Raw genomic sequence first — 25,189 nt, 5'->3', positions numbered from 1 at the left:
AGTAATTCCAACACGTTTCTTGTATCTGAATGCCTTTTTCTATAGCAGTTCACATTGGGTCTCTAATTACTTTATATGTTTTTTTATATTCTGTTTTATCAGAGAACTTTTCTTAGCAACATCAATCAGTGACTCTTCACCTGTCATTGGGTCACTGACCCCCTTGGAGCATCTGGCGAAAGCTTAAAGACCCTTTTCTTAGAAAAATGCACATACTGACATAGTTTTGAATCCGTTTCTGAGGGTTTATAGTCTCCTAAGCCAGGTTTTAAAGGTCCTTGTTCTATATCTTAAGTTTCTTGAGGTAGAAGATTTAGTTTTATCAGTGAACTTAACATTTTACTGTGAGGAATTTATTAAATGTTTGAAATGTTTAATACTTGTGAGATTGGAGGAACTGTAACTTGGAGAGTTGAATCTTTGAGTCATTACCCGAAGAGCTAAACACTTAATTTGGAAGTGACCACCATTGCAGTGAAATCCCTCAAACACTAGTATTCTGGGATTTCTTGGGTTAGAATTCTAAAGAGACTAGAAACCCCTTTGATATGGGAATGACTGTGAATTTTTCTTACTTACGTCTCAATATTATTTCACATCAGGCAGAGCCCAGATAGTGGGAGGACTCGGACCAAACTGACAGTGGAAGAGTTGAAGGCCTTTGTCCAACAGCTTTTTAGTCTTCCATGTGTCATCAGCCAAGCTCGACAAGTAAAGGTGGAGTATCACATTCTTTTTTGGGTAATATCCTTTGTAGTATGGGCTCCTGTTTTGGGTAAAGAGAATAGTGTGTCTAGATTGGTTTTTTTTGTTCTGTTTGTTTCTTTTCTCAATTAAGTGCTGCTATTTAAGGATTTTTAGTAGGCAATAAGAACTCTTGGCTTCATTCTTAGTCTTTGATTCCCCCTTTAGAATTCTGGAACTAAGCCTAGTTTAGAATATTTTTTTCTATATTAATTTTAAGCCAGAACCTCCGTTTAACTTAGATGTAATTGAAATGTAAAAAATTAGTTAAAGGAATCTGAATGTATCAGCGATTACTAGTTCATGAACTTTTAAAAATGCAGAACTCTGAAATTACCAGGACCCTCATGGTTTAATGAATATGTAAAATCTCAAAAGTATCAAATACATGAATCTGCATAGTTAGTAATCTTTCGATAGTTTGTGGTGTGTTTTTGTGATTTGGCGATGGCTGTGTATCTAAAATGGTTTTTACCAAGATTATCAACCGTGAAATCCAGTATCAGTTGTGTTGTCTTAACCCCATGTCATAAGAGCGTTTTGCTGGTTGACCATGCTTTCCTTCCTGAGAGACTTTCTTTTCTAAACACCTGACACCATACTCTCTGGTTTTCTTAGATTCACAATTCACAGTTCCTTCTCTTTAGGGAAGCTCTTTGATTTCTCCTTGGCTTGGCTTCTAAGTTTGGAGTATACTGGGAGTCTTGGCCCTTTCTTTAATAACTTCTTTGGTGACGTTAAATATCACCTATGTCCAGCTGATTCCCAGCTCTGCCTTTCTTCTTTTCTGCAGACTCGTACATCCAGTTGCATACTCTGCATTTGCCTTTGGCAGACTAAAAGACATCTTAAAAGCCTTCTAATGAATCAAAATTCTTGATTCCTTTGTTTCCCTTATGCACCACATTCCATCTCTAAACAGGTGTTCCTATTGTATTATTTCCAAAACGTCTCCCAGAGTGAACTAGTCATCACCTCCACTGCTTCAGTTAGGCTCTGAACCACTGGAATCTGCCACTTAGGTTACTGCAACAACTTCTTAACTGGTCTCTGTTCTTCTGCTCTTGTCCCCGAAAGTTTATTTTTTATTCAGTAGCCAGAGTGATTATGTAATAAAATAGGAATAAAATCATACCGCTTCCATGTGGTTAAAATCCTCCCAGTGGTTCCCCAAAGCCACTCAAATGAAATGCAAACTCATTGTAATTAATCTACAAGGCACTATGTAATCTGACCTCTGCTTATTCCTTAACTACTTTCTCCTGCTTCCACTTTGCTCCCCATCAGCCACTTAGGAGCAAGACACAAGCTCATTCCTCTTTAAAAGCTTTTGCAGTGATTATTTGCCCTGCCTGAACTACTCTCTTCCAGGTCTCCATGCGGTTCCCTCCTCTACCTCCTCATTTTAGTTTTGGCTCATCTGTCTTTTGTGACCGTCATTGCAAAGTAATATGCCCCTCCCCCCCATTCCCTCTGATCACTTTTGTATTATATCGTATTGTATTGCCCCATTTCATTTTCATAGCACTTAAAACTAACCGAAACATTTTATTCATGTCTTCACTGGCCACTTACATTAAAATATGTGTTCCTTGAAGCCAAAGACTTTGTATTTTTGTTTAATGCTGTATGCCTAGAATAGTGCCTGTAACTAAGTCAGCAGTCATTAAATATTTTTTGAGTGAATTAATCATATTTAAAAGTAGGAGCATGTAATTACAGAGAAACATATTTTTGCCTTTATCATATCTGTTTGGTGCTATGATGCTGAGATTAGATAGTCTAGAATTTGGTAGTTTGCCTGAACTGTATGTATTCCATACTCATTTTGTGTCTTTTAAGTTTGTTTTTTGTTTTTTTTCTTTTGATCTTTTCAGAATCTGCTGGATGATGTGGAAGAGTTTCATGAACGTGCTCAGGAGGCCATGATGGATGAAACCCCAGATTCTTCCAAACTGCAGATGTTGATAGATATGGGCTCTGGTCTCTACGTGGAGCTACCTGAATTAGCCCGACTAAAGCAAGAGCTACAGCAGGCTCGATGGTTGGACGAAGTACGACTGACCCTGTCAGATCCACAACAGGTCACTTTGGATGTCATGAAGAAATTGATAGACTCTGGGGTGGGGTTGGCACCCCACCATGCGGTGGAGAAAGCGATGGCTGAGCTTCAGGAGCTCCTCACGGTCTCTGAGCGATGGGAGGAAAAGGCCAAGGTCTGCCTGCAGGCAAGGTGAACACATACGTTGGTGACTGTCACGTCTTTAATAACTAGATTAGAGAGTGGAAGGGAGGAGGAACATGAGGGTCTTAATTAAATGTTTTGTGCCTTCCCTGACTGGTCACTAAGTTACCAGATTGGGCTGCATACAGACAGTTCCAAGTATTGTGTGCACACTGTGTGCAGAGCACTTGTTTTTTTTTTTTTTTTGCGATACGCGGGCCTCTCACTGTTGTGGCCCCTCCCGTTGTGGAGCACAGGCTCCGGACGTGCAGGCCCAGCGGCCATGGCTCACGGGCCCAGCCGCTCCGCGGCACGCGGGATCCTCCCAGACCGGGACACGAACCCGCGTCCCCTGCATCGGCAGGCAGACTCTCAACCACTGCGCCACCAGGGAAGCCCTGAGCACTTGTTTTAATAAGAGCCCTTCCATTACTGATGCTCTAGTTAGGAGCTAAGAAATATAAAACTGTGTTGCAGTATGTTGTTAACTGAGAGGTCCAGAAAAATCCTAGAAGGATTCAGAGGAGGAGAGGTCATTATTAGCCTAGGTGGTCAGAAGAGACGCTTGAGAGAAAGGTAAGAACTTACATAGAGCCTTGAAGAATGAGTGGGAATTGAAGTGGAAGGGGAGGTAAGAGAAATGTCCTAAGCTAGGCTTAAGGAATGTGTAGGATGTGCTTAGGTGACAGAAGTGAAGTGGTCTTCACATGAGTGGGGGATTCATGCAGGAAAGTAGAGGGAGGTATGACAGTCAGGCAGGAGAGCGTGAGGTGTTAGCATCGGCACCCGTTGGACTGGTGGGATTGAAGTACAGCGTCCATCAGTTTGACGGTAATGCTCTTTTGAAAGTGTTTTTTCAGCACTTATGATTAGTGTGTGTGTAATTTCCTTTGTGAGGATGAGGAAGCCGGGACACTTACAGAGATCACGTAGCTGTCAAATAACAGCACAAGCGTAAGCCTTTTCCGCTTCACTCCAGCGTCTCCACGTACTTAACTGCTTCGCCAGTCACGTAGTTTGCATGCAGTTTGATAGGCTTTCCTGCAGATGATTTGATCAACACGGTTCTGTTCAGCCAGGAGAAGGCTCCGTGTGTGCTGGATGCCAGATGCCACTGAGAATATATAATAAAGTTTATAGCTTTTCCTGTCTGAAGCATTCAGATCACTCTATGTCTTCAGATTCATGGTAGTCCTAGGAGGTGGGAGCATATTAAATGGGAAAAGTTAAATAACTTGGGAGTGCAGACTATGATTTGCTACACCTGATACAACTGACAGTCGTCTGCTGAGTGAAATTTTATTGCTATTAATACTTGAAAATTTTCTTTTTCCCATTTTCCTACATTTAACCAGCTTTAGTGATTTTTGCCTCCAGAATGCCTTTTGAATCTCTCTTCTTCAACTCCACTGTCACTGACCTAGTTACGTAACTGTTACATTTTTCCCTCGATCTTTGCAATTCAGTGAGTATTTATGGAGTACCTACTACACGCCAGGTGCTGTTTCTAAGAGCTGTGGAGGCCATAGGGAAAAGGCACAAGGTCCCTGCTCTAAAACAGAGCCGACATAGTGGGGAGAGACAGGTGAATAAGTGAACGAGTGTGTGAATTTCAGATAGTGTCGTGAAGGGAATAAAGTTGGTAAAGAGAGGACTGATGGCGTTGGTGGGGATAGTGGAGGTGAATCCTCCCTTTTCTAGCTCCTGTTGAGTTGTCTTTCTGAAACGCATACTTCGTATTCTTCGTCTCTTAGCATTGGTTCACTGTCACCATTCCTTTCTGGATATCTTCCTCCTTTGTCTTTGACCATCTCTCTGTGCCTCTTTCAGAATGGCTTTCCTCAAGATTCTGGCCTAGACCACTTCTCACTCTTTACACCTCCTTGGAAATTTCATCTTAATTTCTTGTCTCCATTTACCATCTTTATACTGATTAATGTCAAATTCTCATCTGTAACATAGATTTTTTTTTATAGATACCGTCTGCCTGTTAGATAATTCCATAGGATGTCCCATCGGTACCTCAAATTCCCCATATTCAAAATTACCCTTGTTAACTCCTTCCCATGCTCTTTCCCTTTGTTCCTGTTTTCTTTGACTTACACCCTCTTTCACTCATTTGAACGAGCCAGAACTTTGGAAATTAACTTTGACCCCACCCTTCTGTTTCTTTGCCGTCAGACTCAGTTAGCTACCAAGTCGTGCTGATGATATTTCCTCAGTGTTTTTCACTTTCTTTCTTTTTCTCTGGACTGTTGTTACGGATGGCTTGGATCACAGCACCAGGTTCTGTCTATGACCTCGCCCCTCAGTAAGCCATTGTCCACACTGAAACTAGTATTTTCCTAAAATACAGCTGTGACTGTTTGACTCCCTTGCTTAAAGCCCTTCACTGTTTCCCATTCCCCTTGGGATGAAGTTCACATTTCCTTAACCTGACTTATAAGGCCATCTGTAATCTAGCCCTTTGCTTAAATATCTACCCTCACCCCTTGCCATCCTCCCTCTTGCATTCTGTGTTCTAAACATAGTGATTCGTCCCCCCGTTCTTCAGACCTGCCGTGTTCTGTCTTGTCTCTGAACCTTTGCACATGTTTATTTTATTCCCCTGTGGAACACTCTAGCCCTCTGCCCAACCCCTGTGGTGCACCTCCACCACCCCTACCCGGTGTCTGGTCCCAGGTTTCCTGACTAGTTCCTATTCAGAAAGGGTAAGCGAGCTTAGAGGTCACTTCTGGGAATTCTTCCTTCACTACCAAGTCAGTTAAGTTCCCCTACTGTATATTCTGATAGCATCTTTACTTTCCTTTAGCATTGCACTTACAGTGTATCGTAACTTTTTATTAATAATCACCTCCCCCCAGATGAAAGGGTTTCTGAGGCGAGGACTCTGTCAGTCGTGTGCATTCATCATCTCTAGGACCTAGCACAGTGCCCAGCACATAGCAGGATTCACGGATGGTCAAACTGTTTCCACGCTCAGTAGCTTCCTGTTGCTCACATAGGAAAATTCATGTCTCTCAAGACCTCTCAACCTGCGTCTTTCTTTCCTGCCAAGTTCCCTGCTTCTTGCTTTTACTCCTGCCCCACCTCCCATTCTCACCATCCCCCATCTTAAACTTATTTTAATTTTTCTCTATGTCTTTGTTCATTATATTCCTGTTGTTTTTCCTTTAACCCTTCACTTGACCAAATTGTACTTCTTCTTTAAGGCCTAATTCAAAACCCTTCTCAAGTCCCCCAGGCAGAATTAATTACTGCTTCCGGTGGTAGTGAACCTATAGTAATTTGTTCTTAGTTCTCAGTACAAGTATCATTCTTACCTTGTATTTTGATGAGTTGAGGATAAGGTCTATGTTTTCTTCATCTTTGTGTAACAAGGTGTGAATGAAAGTAGTTGAATTAAATATACTTGGTCAACGTTAATGGATTTCTAGACTACTGCTTTCTACATAGCTGTTTAATATGCATCTCTGACAATTTCAGATATTGTGGAGAACTAAAGTAGAAGTAATTTAGTGTAGTGAAAAAAAGAGCATGGGATCTGAGATTCATTCTGAGTCAGTGTTTCATGTGTGCCATTTACTACTTTAAATGACTTTGGGGAAAATAATTGACCTACTTTGACTTAAACTTTTCTTGTCTGTAAAATAGAAATAGAGGTAATACCTGTTTTGCCTCCCTTATAGGATTATGGTAAGAATTAAGTGAAGTCGTGTGTATGAAAGTTCATTACACATTCTAGAATGTTATTTAAGTGTTGGTAGTAGTGTTTTGGCTTTTCCTCACGCATCTACACCCTATTTTTGTGTTTTTTAAGACCACGGCACAGTGTGGCAAGTTTAGAAAGCATCGTGAATGAAGCTAAGAATATTCCAGCCTTTCTACCCAATGTGTTGTCCCTGAAAGAAGCCTTACAAAAGGCTCGAGAATGGACAACCAAAGTGGAAGCTATTCAGGTAAAGAGCCTTTTGAATTGTCCTACCATTCAGGTAATGCTGTCTCATAGATGAATCCTTTAAGCCTTTAATTCTTTAGAATGGAATAACTGGACTAAAATAATTATGTACTTAAAATTCACTTGTTTTTCCATCTGATTTTTATTTCAAAATATATATTACCTGTTTAAACGTTACTTGCTTCTGTTGACTCCCTGCTATGAAAGATGACAGAATTAGCCATTTAGTTAGTGCCTAGCAGTAGTTTATTTCCTGCTGTGTTCTTTGACTTCTTTGCCATGTACACCAATTACTTTTTTTTAAATTGTAGTATAGTTAATTTACAGCGTTGTGCTAGTTTGAAGTGTACAGCAAAGTGATTCAGTTATACATGTATTTGTATTCTTTCTCAGATTCTTTTCCGTTACAGGTTAGTACAAGATATTGAGTATAGTTGCCTGTGCTATAGAGTAGGTCCTTGTTGTTTACTTATTTTATATATAGTAGTGTGTATATGTTAATTTCAAACTCCTAATTTATTCCCCCCACTCCACCCTGCTGTCCCCGAACTACTTTTAAAATAAGTGGCAGAAAAAGAAACTGAAATCAACATTTACTGAACCCCACAATACTCTTGCTACTATTCTGGTTGTTTGGGAGCAGAAACGTAAGGGAGGGTGTAAAGATAGAACCCTGGACCTCAACATTGCATATTCTGGTTGGCGAGACATATATCATACATCTGTAGTTCAAGACAATGAGCTAGGCGTTAGATAGAGATGAAAGTGTGCTTGAATACATAATTTTTCTTCTGAATTACAAAACCGTTAGGCAGCATTTACCGTATTGAGTATGTAAATACTGTTTATCGTAGAACTACACTGAAGGAAAAAGGAAGCCACCTCTCTCCCTAAGCTGCTGCCCTTAGGAAGAGTATTCTAAGTGTCAAGTTCTAATGACTTCTCTTTTCAGTTGGCTTTTTCTGAGACCTGCTTAACTGCAACTCTTTCTGTTTTGTTTTTTAAAGTTATCTGTTTTCATCAGACAGCTCCTCTGTTTGTTTCGTCTTCGACCTATTTCAGGCAGTTGGTTGTTCTCAGATGACTGAGAACCCTTAGTTGACTGCTTAGGATTGAAGGACCGAGCCTGCAGGTAGAGGTAGCTGTCATGGTTTTCCTGTGTGATTATAGAGGACTGTTCCTCACCAAACGCTTCCCTTCAGTGGGAGGACTGGCTTGTCAGCTCTAAGAGAGTGGACAGCTTCTTCTGCCTTTTAGGGTACGTCGCCTGGGAGAGGCTGTCTATGTCGGGGCTTAGCCAGAAGGTATTCTATAGTCAGATGGCTGTAGTTGGGCACGAAAGGGAGTAGTAGTAAATATATTTCTTGAGCCTATCTGTATCTGAGCTTTCTTTTCTCTTTCAATTATTCTCTTCTCTGTCTATTCTTATCCTAGTACCATAGTGATTTAATGATACCATTATAATATCTCTTATGGCTAGAACCTTCTCATTCTTTTTAAAAATTGGACTTAAGTTTCTTGTCTTTCCGTTTCATTGTAACTTCTAAAATGGATATATAGGCAAACATGTCAGGTAATACGTGGGAAGTAACTACTGGAATGTCGGTTTAGCACGAAACACTATGCCTTTCCTTCATAGCTTCTGAGTAGTGATGAATGTTATGGGGACATACACAGTTTCTTATAGGAAAGGTTATGTGTTCTGTCTGCTGGGGGATTGATGCACTCTGAGGTGTCGCGCTGAATTATTGTCTACAGGCTGCCAACCTACTACTTCTGATATTCTTGCCGAGTCCCTGGAATGGATTACTCGTTAACTCTCACTTCCTGTAATGATTCAGTTATTTAGTAAATTTAAAGCCGTATAAATTCGAAAAGCAATAATTACTTCATTATGTGGAAATATTGAAACATTGTGACTTAGAAGGAAAATATCCATTCTTGTTTGTGTTTGTAGGACATAAAATGGAGGTGGTTACCAGAACTAAAATACTGCTCTGTAGTAGTTGGAAAATTGTGAAAGGCTTTGAAACAGGCAGAAGAGGTTACTTATGTCCTTTCTGTAGAACGGTGGATGTCGTTCAGCGAACCATCCAGGATGGTTTGATTCTAGGAGTGTATGCCTTAGACTTTCTTTGACCAAGCTATTTTACAACTCTCTCAGTTGTTTAAAAATGATAGTAATGTGAATGAATTGGTCTGTAGAAAAGTAATTAAATTTGTAAGGAACAAATGATTTTCCACACTGTAGAAAAGATGATTCCATTGATGGGTATGATATTAAATACCTGTTTCCATCTACTAGCAAATTCCTTTCCTCATTCCTAATTGCATTTATATATGTTTGTTTTTAGATTGTCCTTTGAACTAGTTTTTACATCTCACTGGGTCCCTTGTTAATTAATAAAACAAAAATCTTTGACAGTGTGAATTTACGCAAACTTTTTTTAAAGGACGTTGGAAGGCTCTGTTAATTCAAGAGATACTGATACAGTTAGGTTCAAAGAATAATATTTAATGAAAAAATTAACGCTAAAGTCTTTGTGCGGTCTACCAACAATATATTGCCAGACTTTCTAAGAGGTTGCAAACTGTGTAAGGATGCCCTTTGTTCTCCAGAGTGGCAGCAATTATGCTTACTTGGAGCAGCTGGAAAGCTTATCTGCCAAAGGCCGCCCTCTCCCTGTGCGTCTTGATGCGTTGCCCCAGGTGGAGTCACAAGTGGCGGCAGCACGGGCCTGGAGAGAACGGACTGGGAGGACCTTTCTTAAGAAGAATTCCAGCCACACGTTGCTCCAGGTGAGGGGCGGTTTACTTTATGTGTGTGCACTTCAGCACCCTCGTCAGGAGTTGCTGATGTAATGCCTGAGGCGAGGGTTGTTTTCAGTTTAGCCGGTCATGGTTACACAGGGGATTCCGTTTTGGGTAATATCAGATGTTGACCAGTAATCTGGAGCCTTGGGCAGACTTGTTTCCAGTTCATCTAATACTATGTCTAGAAAAGAAGTCAGCCTGATCTTATCTCTGCTGTTATAATGGACTCTGTCACTGAAAGATCTTATTTCTCAGAGGCACAAATTTAAAAAAATCTTTTTTAATTGAAGTATAGTTGATTAACAGTGTTGTGTTAGTTTCTGGTGTATAGCAGAGTGATTCAGTTATACATATATACTCTAGATTGATTGATTGATTGATTGATGGCTGCATTGGGTCTTCGTTGCTGTGCGTGGGCTTTTCTCTAGTTGTGGCGAGCGGGGGCTACTCTTCACTGTGGTGCACTGGCTTCTCATTGCGGCGGCTTCTCTTGTTGCGGAAAACAGGCTCTAGGCACGCAGGCTTCAGTAGTTGTGGCACGCAGGCTCAGTAGTTGTGGCTCGTGGGCTCTAGAGCACAGGCTCAGTAGTTGTGGTGCATGGGCTTAGTTGCTCCGCGGCATGTGGGATCTTCCCGGACCAGGAATCAAACCTGTGTCCCCTGCATTGGCAGGCGGATTCTTAACCAGGTGCGCCACCAGGGAGTCCCACAAGTATATATTCTTTTTCAGATTCTTTCCGTTATAGGAAAGATAATGAATATATCTTTATATTCATATATCTTCATTATATCTTCATCATTCAAGATGCTGAATACAGTTCCCTGTTGCTCTACAGTAGGACCTTGTTGTTTATCTATTTTTATATATAGGTAGTATGTATCTGTTAATCCCAAGCTCCTAATTTATCCCTCCCCCCATCTTTTCCCTTTGGTGACCATAGGTTTGTTTTCTATGTTTGTGACTCTGTGTCTGTCTTGTAAATAAGTTCATTTGTATCATTTTTTAGATCCACATAGAAGTGATACCATAATATTTGTTTTTCTTCACTTAGTATGATAATCTCTAGGTCCACCTGTGTTGCAGCAAATGGCATTATTTCATTCTTTTTTATGGCTGAGTAATATTCCATTGTATATATGAGCCACATCTTCTTCGCCCATTCTGTTGATGGACACTTAGGTTGCTTCCATGTCTTGGCTATTGTGAATAGTGAGAAGCACAAATTTCAATACTCAACCCTTTTTCATGTTCAACAGTTGAACATAGTAGTTAAGAGCCTAGACTTTGGAGTAAGATATTTTCATGTTTGAGGACTGGCTTCCTAGTGCTAACCCTGTGTCTGTGGGCAGGTTGTTGCCTTTCTGGTTTCCCTCGTTTGTACAGTGCCGATAATACCACCTACATCAGAGGCTCATTGGGAGTTTTGAATTAGATAATGCATATGAAGTTCATAAGAACGTGTCTAAGACATGTGAGTGGTCAGTAAATGGTTCATTTTATTTTCAGTTTTGAGAATTTTTTTTTTAAACCAGAGCTCCATATTTGGTTTTATTTTTTGTAGGTGCTTAGTCCCCGAACTGACATTGGTATTTATGGGAGTGGAAAAAAATAGAAGGAAAAAAGTAAAAGAACTAATAGAAAAAGAAAAAGAAAAGGATCTGGACCTTGAACCTCTCAGTGATCTGGAGGAGGGATTGGAGGAAACCAGAGATACAGCCACAGTGGTAAGAAATTATGTAGTGCATCTTGAATTGCTTGGTGAATACAGAATTCTGTGAAGGTATTAGCAGAATCACTGTTTTTATGTTCTTAACTATTTTTATTTTGTGTACTTTATCTTTGGCTTTATGGTTTTACATATTTCACATCTTTTTACTATTTGGAATCAAAGAATATAAAAGTTTACTCTCTCTCTCCCTAACATTGTCTTTTCCATCTCTCTTCTTATTGTTATTTTAGTAGTCATCTAATATTCCATCAAGTTTTCCATACCTTGCTGAACACTTTTCTGATATTGACCATTTTTTGTTGTTTACTAGGAGTTCGCTGTTATGGGTAATAGCAAAGTGAACTGCTCTGTATAGCCTTTTCCTTTCTTCACATCCACTTTCCTGCACTTGACTCTTAGGAATGGGATTTACTGGGCTAGAATTTCAGAGCATTTGTGCTTAGTGCTGTTGTGCTTTTCAAAGGACTTCTACCGGCTAACTGACAGCAGCTGCAATTTGCAGTGTCTACCTCTTTTAGCAGCATTCAGTAGCATAGTGAGTGGTGCAATAAGATGTTGTAGCTAATTAAAATTATGGGTTTTATTGGAGAGTAGGAGGAATATGTTACAATTACAAGGAGACTGAGGAAGTAGAAAATAAAATGAGTTTGGGCAATATGTAGTAGTAGTGAATCGCATATACTGAGTTCATATGGCTCTTTCTGCTAAATGATCCTGTTTTGAGGCCGGTGGAAATAATTTCTTGTTAGAGAGCCTGCCCGATAAGTTAGTCTCGCCAGAAAAATAGCACTGGGAGTTTATTTCAGAACTGCTTCAAAGCTGCCGGAGTTTAAAAAGAAAATGTCCCGACAGTATTCATAATAATTAAATTTTGTTTTTATATACTTTTTTGAAATGAGTTACATAAAACCTTGTTATAATTAGTCATCAGGCTTTGTTATTCTTCTTCTACATAAGTTGGAAAGTCCTAGAAAGAAATAAAAATTGGTTTGTATCAGACTTTCCCCCAGAGAATGAATGACAAGGGGGTGAGGAGTCAGTATTGATTGTTTATCTTGTGCCAGGCACCAAGTTAGGCACTTCCATACGTTATCTTATTGAATCCTTAAAACAGCAAAAAGAGGTTAGTAGTGTTCTCATTTTTCGGAAGACTGAGATTCAGAAAACTTGTAACCCGGATCAGGAGTCTATTAAGTGCAAGAGCCAGGCCTCATACCAAGGCTGCTTGATTTCAAGGCATACCATCTTCCTACTGCACCCTATAGAAGAATTAAAAAGTACTCCACTGATGCGAATTGTGAGTACTTGTGAATTTTGCAGATGAGGGATGTTTGCACAGAAACTGTCATGCTTGCCCCAAGTTTTAAGAAATTACTGATTTTTTTTTTTTAAAAAGGACAATGCTTTGGCCTTCCCTGGCAGTCCAGTGGTTAAGACTCTGTGTATCCAGTGCAGGGGGGGCGGGTTCAATCCCTGGTCAGGGAACTAAGATCCCACATGCTGTGCGGTGTGGCCAAAAAAAAAAAGACAGTGCTTTGTCACCGGTGAGGCTACAACATGGAGGTGATCCCTTAGCCTTGAAGATTTGGTACTTTTGGGGTATTTTGCAGTGACTCCCTTCACTTACATGTTTGTTGTACACAGGTGGCAGTTTTCAAAGAACGGAGCAAAAAGAGATTGAAGCCATGCATTCCCTCAGAGCAGCCAACCTAGCCAAGATGTCAATGGTAGACCGCATAGAAGAAGTAAAATTTTTGCATTTGCCGCAAGACAGCAAGTGGGTTATGCTCCAGTGTGAAGCTCTGCAAAGACTGGTTTCATAACAGCTGTGTTCCTCTTCCTAAGTCCAAGTTCCCAGAAGAAAGGGTCTAGCTGGCAGGCCAAAGAAGTAAAGTTCCTTTGCCCTCTCTGTATGCGGTCTCGAAGACCTAGGCTAGAGACCATTCTGTCCCTCCTGGTATCCCTTCAGAAGTTGCCTGTACGGCTGCCTGAAGGAGAGGCCCTTCAGTGTTTGACAGAACGTGCAATGAGTTGGCAGGACAGGGCCGGCAAGCCCTGGCCACAGAGGAGCTGTCCTCTGCCCTGGCCAAGCTCTCTGTGTTGAGCCAGCGGATGGTGGAGCAGGCAGCTCGGGAGAAAACTGAGAAGATCATCAGCGCAGAGCTCCAAAAAGCCGCTGCCAATCCAGACTTACAGGCAAGTTTAGAATTTCTTTTTTTTCCTGTTTCATGGATAATATTTGTCAAGTGTGTAAGTAGTAAATCAAATCTATCTTACCAGTAGATTAGGAAAATAACAGTAAGTTGCTAGCAACTATATTACGCATAATTTCCTCTTTGCACGTACGCCCACAGGATTTCTTTGGGTATATACGTAAGGTTGTCTCAGTGAAGTATTACCTGGAAATACCATTCAGGTGGACCTTAGCATTATAATCAAATAATTTGATCTGTACTAACTGTTGAATTCTGTTAGCCAGTTTGCAGTTTTTGTTAGGTTTTGGTGGTCTTAAGCATACATTAATTCCTCATGTTTTTTGTAGTGTGTCTCTCTGCTCATCTTGGGATTGCTTGTTGTTTAGGGGCACTTGCCTAGTTTTCCAGCAGTCTGCTTTTAACCGGGTGGTGAGCAGTGTATCTTCTTCCCCTCGGCAAACGGTGGACTATGATGATGAAGAGACGGATTCTGATGAAGACATTCGGGAGACATACGGCTGTGACGCGAAGGTAAGTACAGGGCAGGCCGTGTGGGCACATACCTGATCACTGAGTTTGTTCAAAACAGCTGTTGAACACTGGTGTTTGAAGCCTGAGAGTGGAAGAGAAAGCTAGTCGTCTCTCTATCCTAGTTGATGGTGTATAGCATTTTTTCAGTGCTCCAAAAAATATATAGATTGATGAAACTTAATTTTTTTTTAAAGGATGGAATTTTTAAAAATCTGTATTTATTTTCCTCACCCTGAGGCTTAGAGGGACTAGAAAAATTATACATTTAAGTTATTGAAAACTTTCGTGGCTGATGTCATTGTTTTTTCCTTTGGGTTAAAGTCTCTGTAGTTTTAAGAATCCCATTCTAGCTTTGCTTCGAGTCTTTTTCTCTGATCTCCTATCTGAATGGTGCTAGACAGCATGTCATATTCAGGGATGGGTTATACTTGGGCCCCTGGTTCGAATTTGTGGAGTTACAGTCACAGTTAGAACAAAGTATTTGCCCTCAATATGATTGTTTTCATAATGACACCACACTGGGATGAAGGGAAGGTTTTGGCAAGGTTTTGTGTTGGATCCTTTTGGCCTTTTATTGTTGTTTTGTGTCATGCCCAAGACCTTTGTCTTTTGTCTAGTAACAACATCATGATCTAGGCAGACGCTCTGCCAGCTTACAGTTAATCTCTTGATCTTTTTTGTGTTATTCTTTGTTGAGCTAATGTTTAGCATCTATGCCAGTAACCGGGGAGTTCGTACTCTGATGTATGAAAAAACTAAGGTGCCTTCTCTTCCCAGTCTGTTCACTGTCTTGTCCTTTGTCTTTTCAGCATGCTAGGTAAGCTCATTCTTAGAGCATGAATACCATCGGCATTAGAACTCCCAGGATATAAAGTTAAACCATCCGTCATAGATGCTTGTAAATTACCCACTGGAAAATGTTTTTATCAAGATAAAAATGGATCAAGGGGATGTTTTAATGAGGGAATTTTAAAAAATTACATGAATTTAAAGACTTGAGAAAAGTTGAAACTTGAATTAGCATTTAAAATAAGGTTCTAGGGCTTCCCTGGTGGCGCAGTGGTTGAGAGTCCGCCTGCCGATGCAGGGGACATGGGTTCGTGTCCCGGTCTGGGAAGATCCCACATGCCGCGGAGCACCTGGGCCTGTGAGCCATGGCCGCTGAGCCTGCGTGTCCGGAGCCCATGCTCTGCAACGGGAGACACCACAACAGTGAGAGGCCCACGTGCCGCAAAAAAAAAAGGTTCTAAGTGACTTCCCTGGTGGCGCAGTGGTTAAGAATCCACCTGCTGATGCAGGGGACACGGGTTCGAGCCCTGGTCTGGGAAGATCCCACATGCTGCAGAGCAAGTAAGACCGTGTGCCAGAACTACTGAGCCTGTGCTCTAGAGCCTGTGAGCCACAACTACTGAGCCCACGTGCCATAATTACTGAAGCCTGTGCGCTCCAGGGCCCGTGCTCTGCAACAGAGAGAAGCCACTGCAATGAGAAGCCTGCGCACGGCAAGAAAGAGTAACCCCCGCTCGCAGCAACTAGAGAAAGCCCGTGCACAGCAACGAAGACCCAACGCGGCCGAAAATAAAATTAATTAATTAAAAGTATAATAAGGTTCCTAAGCACCTTGTTATCCTTGTGGTTAATGACCATCTTTATTTATAAAGTTGGTAGAATGACCAGGAGCAGCTGAAAGGGAATGCTGCCCACGCCACGTATAAGTTAGCCAGTACTAGAATTGCCTGTTTGCCGTGGCTTAGAGGCCCTCAGTACTTCGGTTGTTATCTTTCTAGCACATTAGGTATCAACCAGCACTCTAGAATTGCTAAACAGGATGGACTTCGCTTGGAGGCAGATTGGTAACCTATGAAAACAAAACATCACAGGTATTACATGATTTCAGGGCTAGGGATCAGAGCAGTGGTTGATTCGGTTGTATGGAGTAGTCCTCTGTTTGCAAAATATATATGGGGGTCTTAACTTACAGCCTGAGGAGAGGGTCGCAGGGTAGAAAGATAAGATTATGGATTTTATAATGTTAGCAGTGTATTTGACAGCTTAGGACAGTGGAAGAATGGTGGCAAGACATGGTAATTCAAGGTCAAATTTACCTTGACGGCGGTATCTTTGCACTAAAAAAATTATACTCTTGAGGATTTTCCTATAGCGCAAGCACCGATTGTGTAATGAAAACCTTATTGGCCAGTTTATTTGCAGTTGGCTTGGTGATTTTTCCCTTTATATGATCTCCCCTGCTTGTGACCATGCAATCATCCTTAAAATAGTTCAAATTTAATGTCTTTGCTAGGATGAAGAGCCCCTGCCGGTTTAGGAAGAAGAGTAGGTAATTATAAAGAAAAATAAAATCAGTCATTGATCCTAGTTATCATAGCATTGAAATGTTTAAAACAGACAGTGTGTGCTTTGCACTGTTTGATGACTTCATTTTGCATGTGATACCCTGTGATCACTAAAATAATCGGAGCAAGCAATTCAAGAAACTCGTTAGTTAGGAAAATCTATGTGAAACAAAGTCTGTCACAGATGTCTTGTGATTGTGTCTGGGATAACCTTTCAGATATTCACATGATTATTTCCTTTTAAGGCATAGTGTTTACCTTTACTGGAACTGCCTGTCCATATTACAGTTTATATTTTTCAAATGCGTACATGTGTACAATTACACACCAGAAAGGAGGGTACAAAAGTAGTAGGTGTTATCTCCCAGGAAGTTCTTTTTTTTATCCTGGTAATTTCTTAATTTACAGAAAGGCAAGTTAAGCAGTTGGATTCTTTCATTTTTTTTCTTCTCTATGCTTGTTAACACTTGGGTGGCTTGAGCTTTGGTGGAAATGAAGTCCGCTATATACGAACCTTCAAGTTGCAAACTTTGAAAGATGCGAACATGCATTTGCGTATCCAGTCACCTAAGTTTGTTCACGTGTCTGGTGTACATTGATTGTCACATGTGTGACGGCTAAGTCCGCGCATGGGCTTAGTTGCTCCGCGGCATGTGGGATCTACAAGTGGTTGTGCTTTTGTGTACTTTACTCTATGGTGCTGTATAGAGTACAGTAGTACAGTATCTTTATTTCAAGCCCAGCACGTCCAGAAGCAAGCGTAAAAGCTGGTACTACTGTACTTCTCAAGGTACTGTACTTTTAAAAGGTACTATAAGATTAAAAATGTTTTTTTGTGTGTGTTTGTTTGTTTTTTATGTATCTGTGTGAAAACTGTTATAAACCTATTACAGTACCGTACTGTATAGCCGATTGTGTTAGTTGGGTACCTAGGCTAACTTTGTTGGACTTAGGAAGGTGCTCTCGGAACAGAACTCGTTCGTATGTAGGGGACTTACTGTAGAGTAGACTTTGTCTGAGACTTTAGCCCTGCTAATATCAGATAAGGTGGAGTGACAGATCTGTGTGTGAAACACATTTCTCACTGAGAAGCCATTCCTCCTTTCTTGCATATTTGCCATTAGTGGGACTGAACTGTAATTTTCCTTCTTAGGAAGAGTAATTTGTTTAAGCTTGCTGTTATCAGTTGTTTTACCTTCAGCCTATCTGTGTCTTTATATTTAAAATGCGTCTTTTGTAGACAGCACATGTGGTAGGGTTCTTTTTGGTGTGTCATTCTGCATATATATGCGTTTGTAAAATATATAGTTAAATCTTGGTTTTTAGGCAGTATTACAATCTCTGTCATTTAATTGGGGGTGTTCATTTACATTTAATGTAATTGTTGACATGGTTGGATTTAAGTTGACCATCTTTATTTTTCATTTTTTTCTGTTTTTGTTCCTCTGTTGCTTTTTCCTGCCTTCTTTTGGGTTAATTGACAATTTTTTTAAGGTTTCATTTTATTTCCTTTATTGGCTTCTTACCTATACCCCTTTTTATTTTTTATTTTTTTCGGTGATTGCTCTGGGGCTAACAATGCCTCTTTAACTTACCAAAGTCAGTGAGTACTTCTTCATATTTCATACTTCACCCTGGGGAAGTAATTTTTTTTAAATTTATCTTTACCTGTCTTTACTTTCCATCATTATTTTCTATGTATCTATCTATCTATTTATTTATGGCTGCCTTGGGTCTTTGTTGCTGCACGCAGACTTTCTCTAGTTGCAGCGAGCGGGGGCTACTCTTCGTTGCAGTGCATGGGCTTCTCATTGTGGTGGCTTCTCTTTGTTGCGGAGCACGGGCTCTAGGTGCGCGGGCTTCGGTAGTTGTGGCGCGGGCTCTAGAGTGCAGGCTGAGTACTTGTGGCGCACGGGCTTAGTTGCTCCATGGCATGTGGGATCTTCCTGGACCAGGGCTCAAACCTGTGTCCCCTGCATTGGCAGACGGATTCTTAACCACTGCACCACCAGGGAAATCCTCAATCATTATTTTCTGATCACTTTCCTTCCTAGTTTGGAAGCTTAACAGAAAAGTTTCCTGCGTGAGTTACAACAAAATGAGTAGAGTCAAGGTTAGAAAAAAAACATTGCAGTCAGTGAGATGACGCATCTGAGGACTGCAGTAGGCGAGTACTAAAGTAATCTCCTATCTGTTGCCTTTTAAGACTTAAATTCTTCAATAGGAAATAAGACTTACATGAGCTGTGCTGTTCCTGAATTCTCAGTGAGTGACACTGTCTTCCAGAATCTTCTTATGAAACCTTTTAAGTATCCTGTTTAATTAAGGATAGGCTCGTGATAACAATAGACCTTCCTCTCATGCACCCTACAAAGAAAATCAGGTGTTGCATTAGTCATTGAGCTGTTGTCTCTCGTCTCCTAAGCTACTCATTTATACTCTGCTTGGTGATGCTAGGTCTGGGACTCTACACCAGGGCTTGGTAAACTTTTTCTGTAAAGTAATATATGTATATATTAGCATACATTATATGTAGTGATATTCTCTAGGTATATAATGTAAAGTAAATATTTTGGGTTTTGCAAGCCATATTTGGTCTCTGTTACACCTTCTCCTCCTTCCTCTTTTTTTTTTTTTAAATAACAACTCTTTAAAAATGTAAAAACTATTCTTAGCTCACGCTCCAAACAAAAAATAGGCAGCCAGCTGGGTTTGGCCCGCAGACTGTGGTTTGCCAACCCCTGCTCTATACATTTATCCTTTGCCTGCTGCCCCCCCCCTCCCCCAGTCAGCACAGGGCATTAGAGAAAATTAAAAGGCCTGTGCAGTGAGAAGGGAGTTGATCCTTCCCCTGTTTTATTCTCCATTCCTGTCATCATTGAACTACAATTGTTTTTCGTTTTGGGGGGGGGGGGCTTTTGTTTAATTTTTGTTTTTGTTTTTTTACCCTGGCAGTGGCAACTGGTTCCAATTTCTAGTTGATGTTTTTTTCACACTCCAGAAGCCAGCCACATTGTGTTCTGTTAGGGATAGCAGAACCAGCACTTCCTCTCAGAGGTCTGGGTCCCAACTCTGCAGGCCCCTTCTCTGAGTTTCTTGGTTCTAATAACCCCACTTCTTTTCTCTGTACCTCAACCCTTAGAGATGGCAACTCTTTTCTTGCAGTTGTCTTAGTGTTACTTTGGTGTTTCTGTTTTGCCTTTTCAAGACTTTAATGTACATTTAACGAGTTCACTTTATTCAATTCTCCTTGTTGAACTTCTTGTGATTTCTGTCTCCCTGATTGCACTGTGACCGTTGAAGCTGTACTTGTGGGTTATTCTCCCCTAACTACAGGGGAGGATCGTCTGAGCCCTAATTAGACTTGTCACAATTGTATAGCTCGAATACTGTCAGGCTGTGTATTATATTAAGAGCAGTTGGTAAGCATCTAGGTTTGAAAACCTTTAGAGAGGATTAAATAATTTGTGTCCTTAAGATGTCACATCTAAACCTTTATTCCCCTCCTAAGTCCATTTTATTTTTCTTAAAGGGTCAAAGTTCCTTAACTTGTGGCTACAGGAGGTTTTATGAGTTGTAGACTGTAGAGAGTTGATTACGTAATCGTAATTTTTTTGTAGGTTTATTATCTCTGAGGATTACTTTTTTTTTTTTTTTGCGGTATGCGGGCCTCTCACTGTTGTGGCTTCTCCCGCTGCGGAGCACAGGCTCCGGACTCGCAGGCCCAGCGGCCACGACTCACGGGCCCAGCCGCTCCGCGGCATGTGGGATCCTCCCAGACCGGGGCACGAACCCGTGTCCCCTGCATCGGCAGGCGGACTCTCAACCACTGCGCCACCAAGGAAGCCCTGAGGATTACTTTTGAGCTTTACTCTTTCCCTCTTGGCTTGAAACTCTGGTGATTTGTTTTTTTCCCCAATGGACATTTTCTGTCTTACTAAATACCATATATTTAATTTTAAGATCTTTTATTTATTTATTTTTTTATATATATACTGTGTTATATTAGAAACTTTAACCTGAAAGCCTGTATTTAGATTCTTGTCACGGGATAAGTTGTTTCCAATTCTCCGTACCCGCTTCGTTTCTTCTACAGGACACAGCCAGTGTGAAATCCTCCAGCAGTCTGGAGCCCAGCCTATTTTGTGATGAAGAGATTCCCATCAAGTCCGAGGAGGTGGTCACGCACATGTGGACGGCACCCTCCTTCTGTGCTGAGCATGCTTATTCGTCTGCTTCTAAGAGCTGTTCTCAAGGTATTACGGCCCTTGGTAGCGGCATGGAGAAGAGAAGCCTGAAACCATACTGAATCTCTCTTTCAGTACAAACCCTGGCAGTGAAATGCGATAGAACCTGAAAAAATGCAACTTTGGAAAAGCCAGTCTCTGTTAGCATTTTTCTGTCATTAGGTCATAACCTAAAAATTTCCATAGAATTATTGAATCCTAATTAGAAGGACTTTAGAGGCCATCTGGTCCCATTCTAGTCCCATTTTATTTTTATCAGATCCCTGATAGGTAGTTATTTATCCTCTATTTATTTATTACCGGGTGTTGAGGAGCTTGCTGCTTTTTAAGAATATTCATTCTGGTTTTGGGAAGCTTTGTTAGTTTTTCATCCCTTGGTAAGTAATTTCTCTATTATGTTCACTTTCTTTGTCCCTAGTGAAAATGAGTCAGACTGCTTTAGGTCACACCTCTGGAAAAGGGAGAGTGTTTCTCTCGTCACAGTAAAATTCAGGGTTTTATGGAACAGCGTATTACTGCTGTTTGTTAAGTAGATATCATTCATATGGGGCAGTTATATGCTTAGTCTTTTGGTCTTCTCTGAAACGGAGAGAGCATGGGGTAGGAGATTCTCTCCCATTCCCCTTCCCTCCAGTCACAAGGTAAAGAATCAATAAGGAACCTGTTTTTTTTTTTTTTTTTACTCTAAACCAGTTTTTTAGAGTGGTCATTAGAATACTAGGTCTTTCTGTTCCGTAGTTTTAAAAATTTTATTTTCACTTTCATACTGATGCAGTGAACCCAAACTTCTAAATTAAATGTTGGAGGAGGAGGGACCATTCTTCTAAATATTTACTTTCAAAACATTACAGTTTTTCAATAGTTTTCATTATTTTGTCTTATATTTTGGGGGAAAGGTTCTAACACCCCAAGGAAACAACCTCGGAAGAGCCCTCTGGTGCCCCGTAGTTTGGAGCCTCCGGTGCTAGAGTTATCGCCTGGAGCTAAAGCCCAGCTGGAAGAACTTATGATGGTTGGAGATCTCCTGGAGGTGTCTCTGGATGAGACTCAACACATATGGCGGATTTTGCAGGCCACACACCCACCCTCTGAAGACAGATTCCTGCATATCATGGAGGTATGGATTTGAAGCTTACTTACAGTGGTTTTAAAACCACTTAGAGTGTCCAGGTTCCTTGGAGGTACCACAGATTGCCACAAGGGGTGGCTGGGTGGGTAGTACTCTGATTGTCCTACTTTCTCATTAAGCCAAAGTAGTTCTGCTTTGTGGTTTTCTTTATTGAGATTTTATGTAATATTCAGTTTTTAAAAAGGCCATTTCTGCCAAAAGAAAGGGAGGTACTGTGATTCACAAGTTGAGAACAACTTCCTTAGCCCAGACTCACACTGGTGAAAGGCCCAAAAGTTAGGCAGGGGGCAATATAGTGGTTGAAAACAGGAAGCAAGGGAATGGTTAAATAGAAGTGGATTGGGTGGGAGGGGGAGTCCACATACATTTATACAATTTACGCACTTTTATACAATTATAAATCACACAGTTTCTTATTTATACAGTTTATACATGTTGTTCTATCCATGATCTCAGTCATCCTCACCATAGTCCTGAGGGGGAGGGGGAAAGGATAGACATGGCGAGTATTTAGCTCATTCTACCTGTGAAGAAAGTAAGGGTCAGAGACGTAGAAACTTGCCTGAGGTCACACGTGGAGTAAAAACAGAGACCTGGGTTCTCTCTCTGGCATTAAATTCCAGTATCCTTTTCATTATTCTTTTCCATGACTGTTTCCATGAGGCGGAAGGTACGCTGTCAGTAGCAGTTGACACGGATACGCCTGGTGCACTGTGGTTTGTCTTTGGTTTGGAGTCAGATTGAGGGTGCCTGACTTAGATAGTATTTTCCAGTCGCAGAGCATTTTCTTCACATCCGTTATCTGATCTTTATTTCACATATAAGGAAACACAAAGTGTTGAGAAATTAAATATCTTATTCAAGATGTGATAGACTTAAGACACTTGTGACCCAGTGTTCTTTACGAATCTGCAGATTCTGAGGTTCCTGTCAAAGATATTCCAGTATCAAATCTGTGGGAAAATAAATTCTCAAGTGTTATTTCTTAAGTAATTATCAAGCTTATGTTTTTCAGTATTTCTTTTTCTACCTTACCCCTTGTTCTTTCTGTTACTGGACACACTTTTACTATTAAAATCTTTAATGTTTACTACCTTGGCACATAAATAGCAACAATATTAGACAGTTGAGAAAAAAGGCAAGTGTTTTTGCTTCGTGACAGCAACTGTTTTCTTGTGAAAGTCCCTACATACCCTTTGTAATGAGATCATGGATAAAATTTTGTGTTTTGCTGACAGTTTTGATAACTTCTTAACCACCAAGGATTTATTGAGTTAATAAAGAACTTTAGTACTGGTAAATGGAGACCTAAAGAGTTATTACATAATTATTTAGTATACATTTAGCTTTCTGTGTATGTTTTCATCTCAGTTACGTAGAGGTGCTACAGACTATATTAATATATGCAGACACTTTTTTTTGCCTTTTTTTCCCCTCTGATAAGCTAAAAATAAGTCAGATATTTTATTTAGGGCTTGTCATTATTTTCTGCTGTTATCTTCTTTGAATATTATATTTGCCTTCTTAAAATATCTTCAGAATATTTATTGTGGTATAATGTACACAACATAAAATTTATCATCTCAACTGTTTTTAAGTATACAATTCAGTTGTTTTAATTACATTTATAATATTATACAACTATTACCACTATCCATTTCCAGAACTTTAAAATTATTCCTAACAGAAACTCTGTACCATTAAATAATAAATCCCATTTCCCTCCCCCCAGCCCTGGTAACTCATATTCTATTTCCTGTCTCTGTGAAATTGCCTATTCCTGATACCTCATGTAAGAGAATAAAACAGTTTTTAAATGTCTTGCTTTAAAATTGTTTCTATTTTTATACTTATGAAGGATGACAGCATGGAAGAGAAACCATTAAAAATAAAAGGAAAGGACTCTTCAGAGAAGAAACGGAAACGGAAGCTAGAAAAAGAACAGCTTTTTGGCGAAGGAAAGCAGAAGTCCAAGGAGCTAAAGAAAATGGATAAACCTAAAAAGAAGAAATTAAAATTAAGTGTGGAAAAATCAAAGGAGCTGAACAAGCTGGCCAAGAAACTAGCAAAAGAAGAAGAGAGGAAGAAAAAGAAGGAGAAGGCTGCTGCAGCCAAAGTTGAACTTGTGAAGGAGTGCTCGGAGAAGAAGAGAGAGAAGAAGGTGCTGGACATCCCCTCCAAATATGACTGGTCAGGAGCAGAGGAGTCTGACGACGAGAACGCTGTGTGTGCCGCGCAGAACTGCCAGAGGCCCTGCAAGGACAAGGTGAGTCTAGCTGTACCCGCCAAGTATGCGCGGGGACGTGGAGCAGCGGCCGGGCACACCTGGGTTTGAGGTAATGATGGTCTGTTTGGCCTTGTGACGTCACATGTTTAATTCAGTTTCTAGAAACATTTTCAGTTATGAGGCTCTTAGTAGAAGAAATGTTGTGTTTTAGAAAGCGTATACGTGGTGATCGTCCTGACCGAGCAGAGAGAAAGCTGTGTGGTACCAGGAGCGGTGTGTCTCATGCGTGGGCACAGCAGGGCTCAGAGCAGTTGTGTCCCTTCCCTGCAGGGTGCCTCGGGGGACTAGACGTCTTATCCACACCCAGCCCTATGTGTACTCTCCTAAATAGAATATGATTGTTTTCACATCTCTTGCAAAAAATAAAGACCTTTAAAGGTATTATTTTTGAAATGTCAGCCCTGAATTTTAAATATTAGCAAGGATATGATTGTCTTTCTTAAGGTAATAATTGATGTTATAAACTTCTGAGAAAGACGGATGGACTTCATGAAAAATCCTAGTTCATTAAATGGCTGAAGTTATCTATTATAGTGTTCCCATCAAGATTATTAGTAAATTCATGGTTTTAATTTTATTATCTCCATACACCACTTGATGTTTAGAATTTTAATAGCTCCTCAATTTGAATATATCAACAGAATAAACACAGCTGCATCACTATTCCCTTACTTTCCTCCTCAGTTAAATACTTGTTAGAGCTTGAAGTGGTCACCTTGTCCAGCCTCTTCATTTCACAAATGTTGAAGCCAGGACTGAGTGAAGGTAAATGATGTGACCAAAGTCACAGAGCTCATTAGTGGCAAAACCGAAAGTAGAACCCTGGCTCCCAGACCAGGTCCTCTCCGCTAATATCCCCACCCCTCCGGTAACTGAGATGCAAGTACAAAAACACAGTGCAAAACTAAATGACACGTATTTAAATTATACTTATTAAAGGTTTTCTACTCACTTTTGGAAAATGAATATATAGTAA

The 25,189-nt window shown here is 40.5% G+C and overlaps 1 protein-coding gene across 1 annotated transcript in view; it reads left to right on the top strand.

The window, feature by feature from the left end:
* The window catches only part of KDM5A (lysine demethylase 5A), an 81,743-nt gene that overhangs the window by 45,848 nt on the left and 10,706 nt on the right, over window positions 1-25,189 (top strand). Inside the window, 16 exon segments of the mRNA XM_032645914.1 lie at window positions 603-717; window positions 2,622-2,977; window positions 6,789-6,927; window positions 9,546-9,725; window positions 11,303-11,344; window positions 11,346-11,465; window positions 13,115-13,130; window positions 13,133-13,221; window positions 13,223-13,318; window positions 13,320-13,512; window positions 13,515-13,666; window positions 14,052-14,066; window positions 14,068-14,196; window positions 20,647-20,806; window positions 21,694-21,914; window positions 23,785-24,192. Coding sequence (XP_032501805.1) covers window positions 603-717; window positions 2,622-2,977; window positions 6,789-6,927; window positions 9,546-9,725; window positions 11,303-11,344; window positions 11,346-11,465; window positions 13,115-13,130; window positions 13,133-13,221; window positions 13,223-13,318; window positions 13,320-13,512; window positions 13,515-13,666; window positions 14,052-14,066; window positions 14,068-14,196; window positions 20,647-20,806; window positions 21,694-21,914; window positions 23,785-24,192 — 2,431 coding nt within the window.

Source organism: Phocoena sinus, chromosome 10, assembly GCF_008692025.1.
Source record: "Phocoena sinus isolate mPhoSin1 chromosome 10, mPhoSin1.pri, whole genome shotgun sequence".
In the NCBI taxonomy this organism is placed as follows: Eukaryota; Metazoa; Chordata; class Mammalia; order Artiodactyla; family Phocoenidae; genus Phocoena; species Phocoena sinus.
This window is presented reverse-complemented; position numbering and strand designations above follow the sequence as displayed.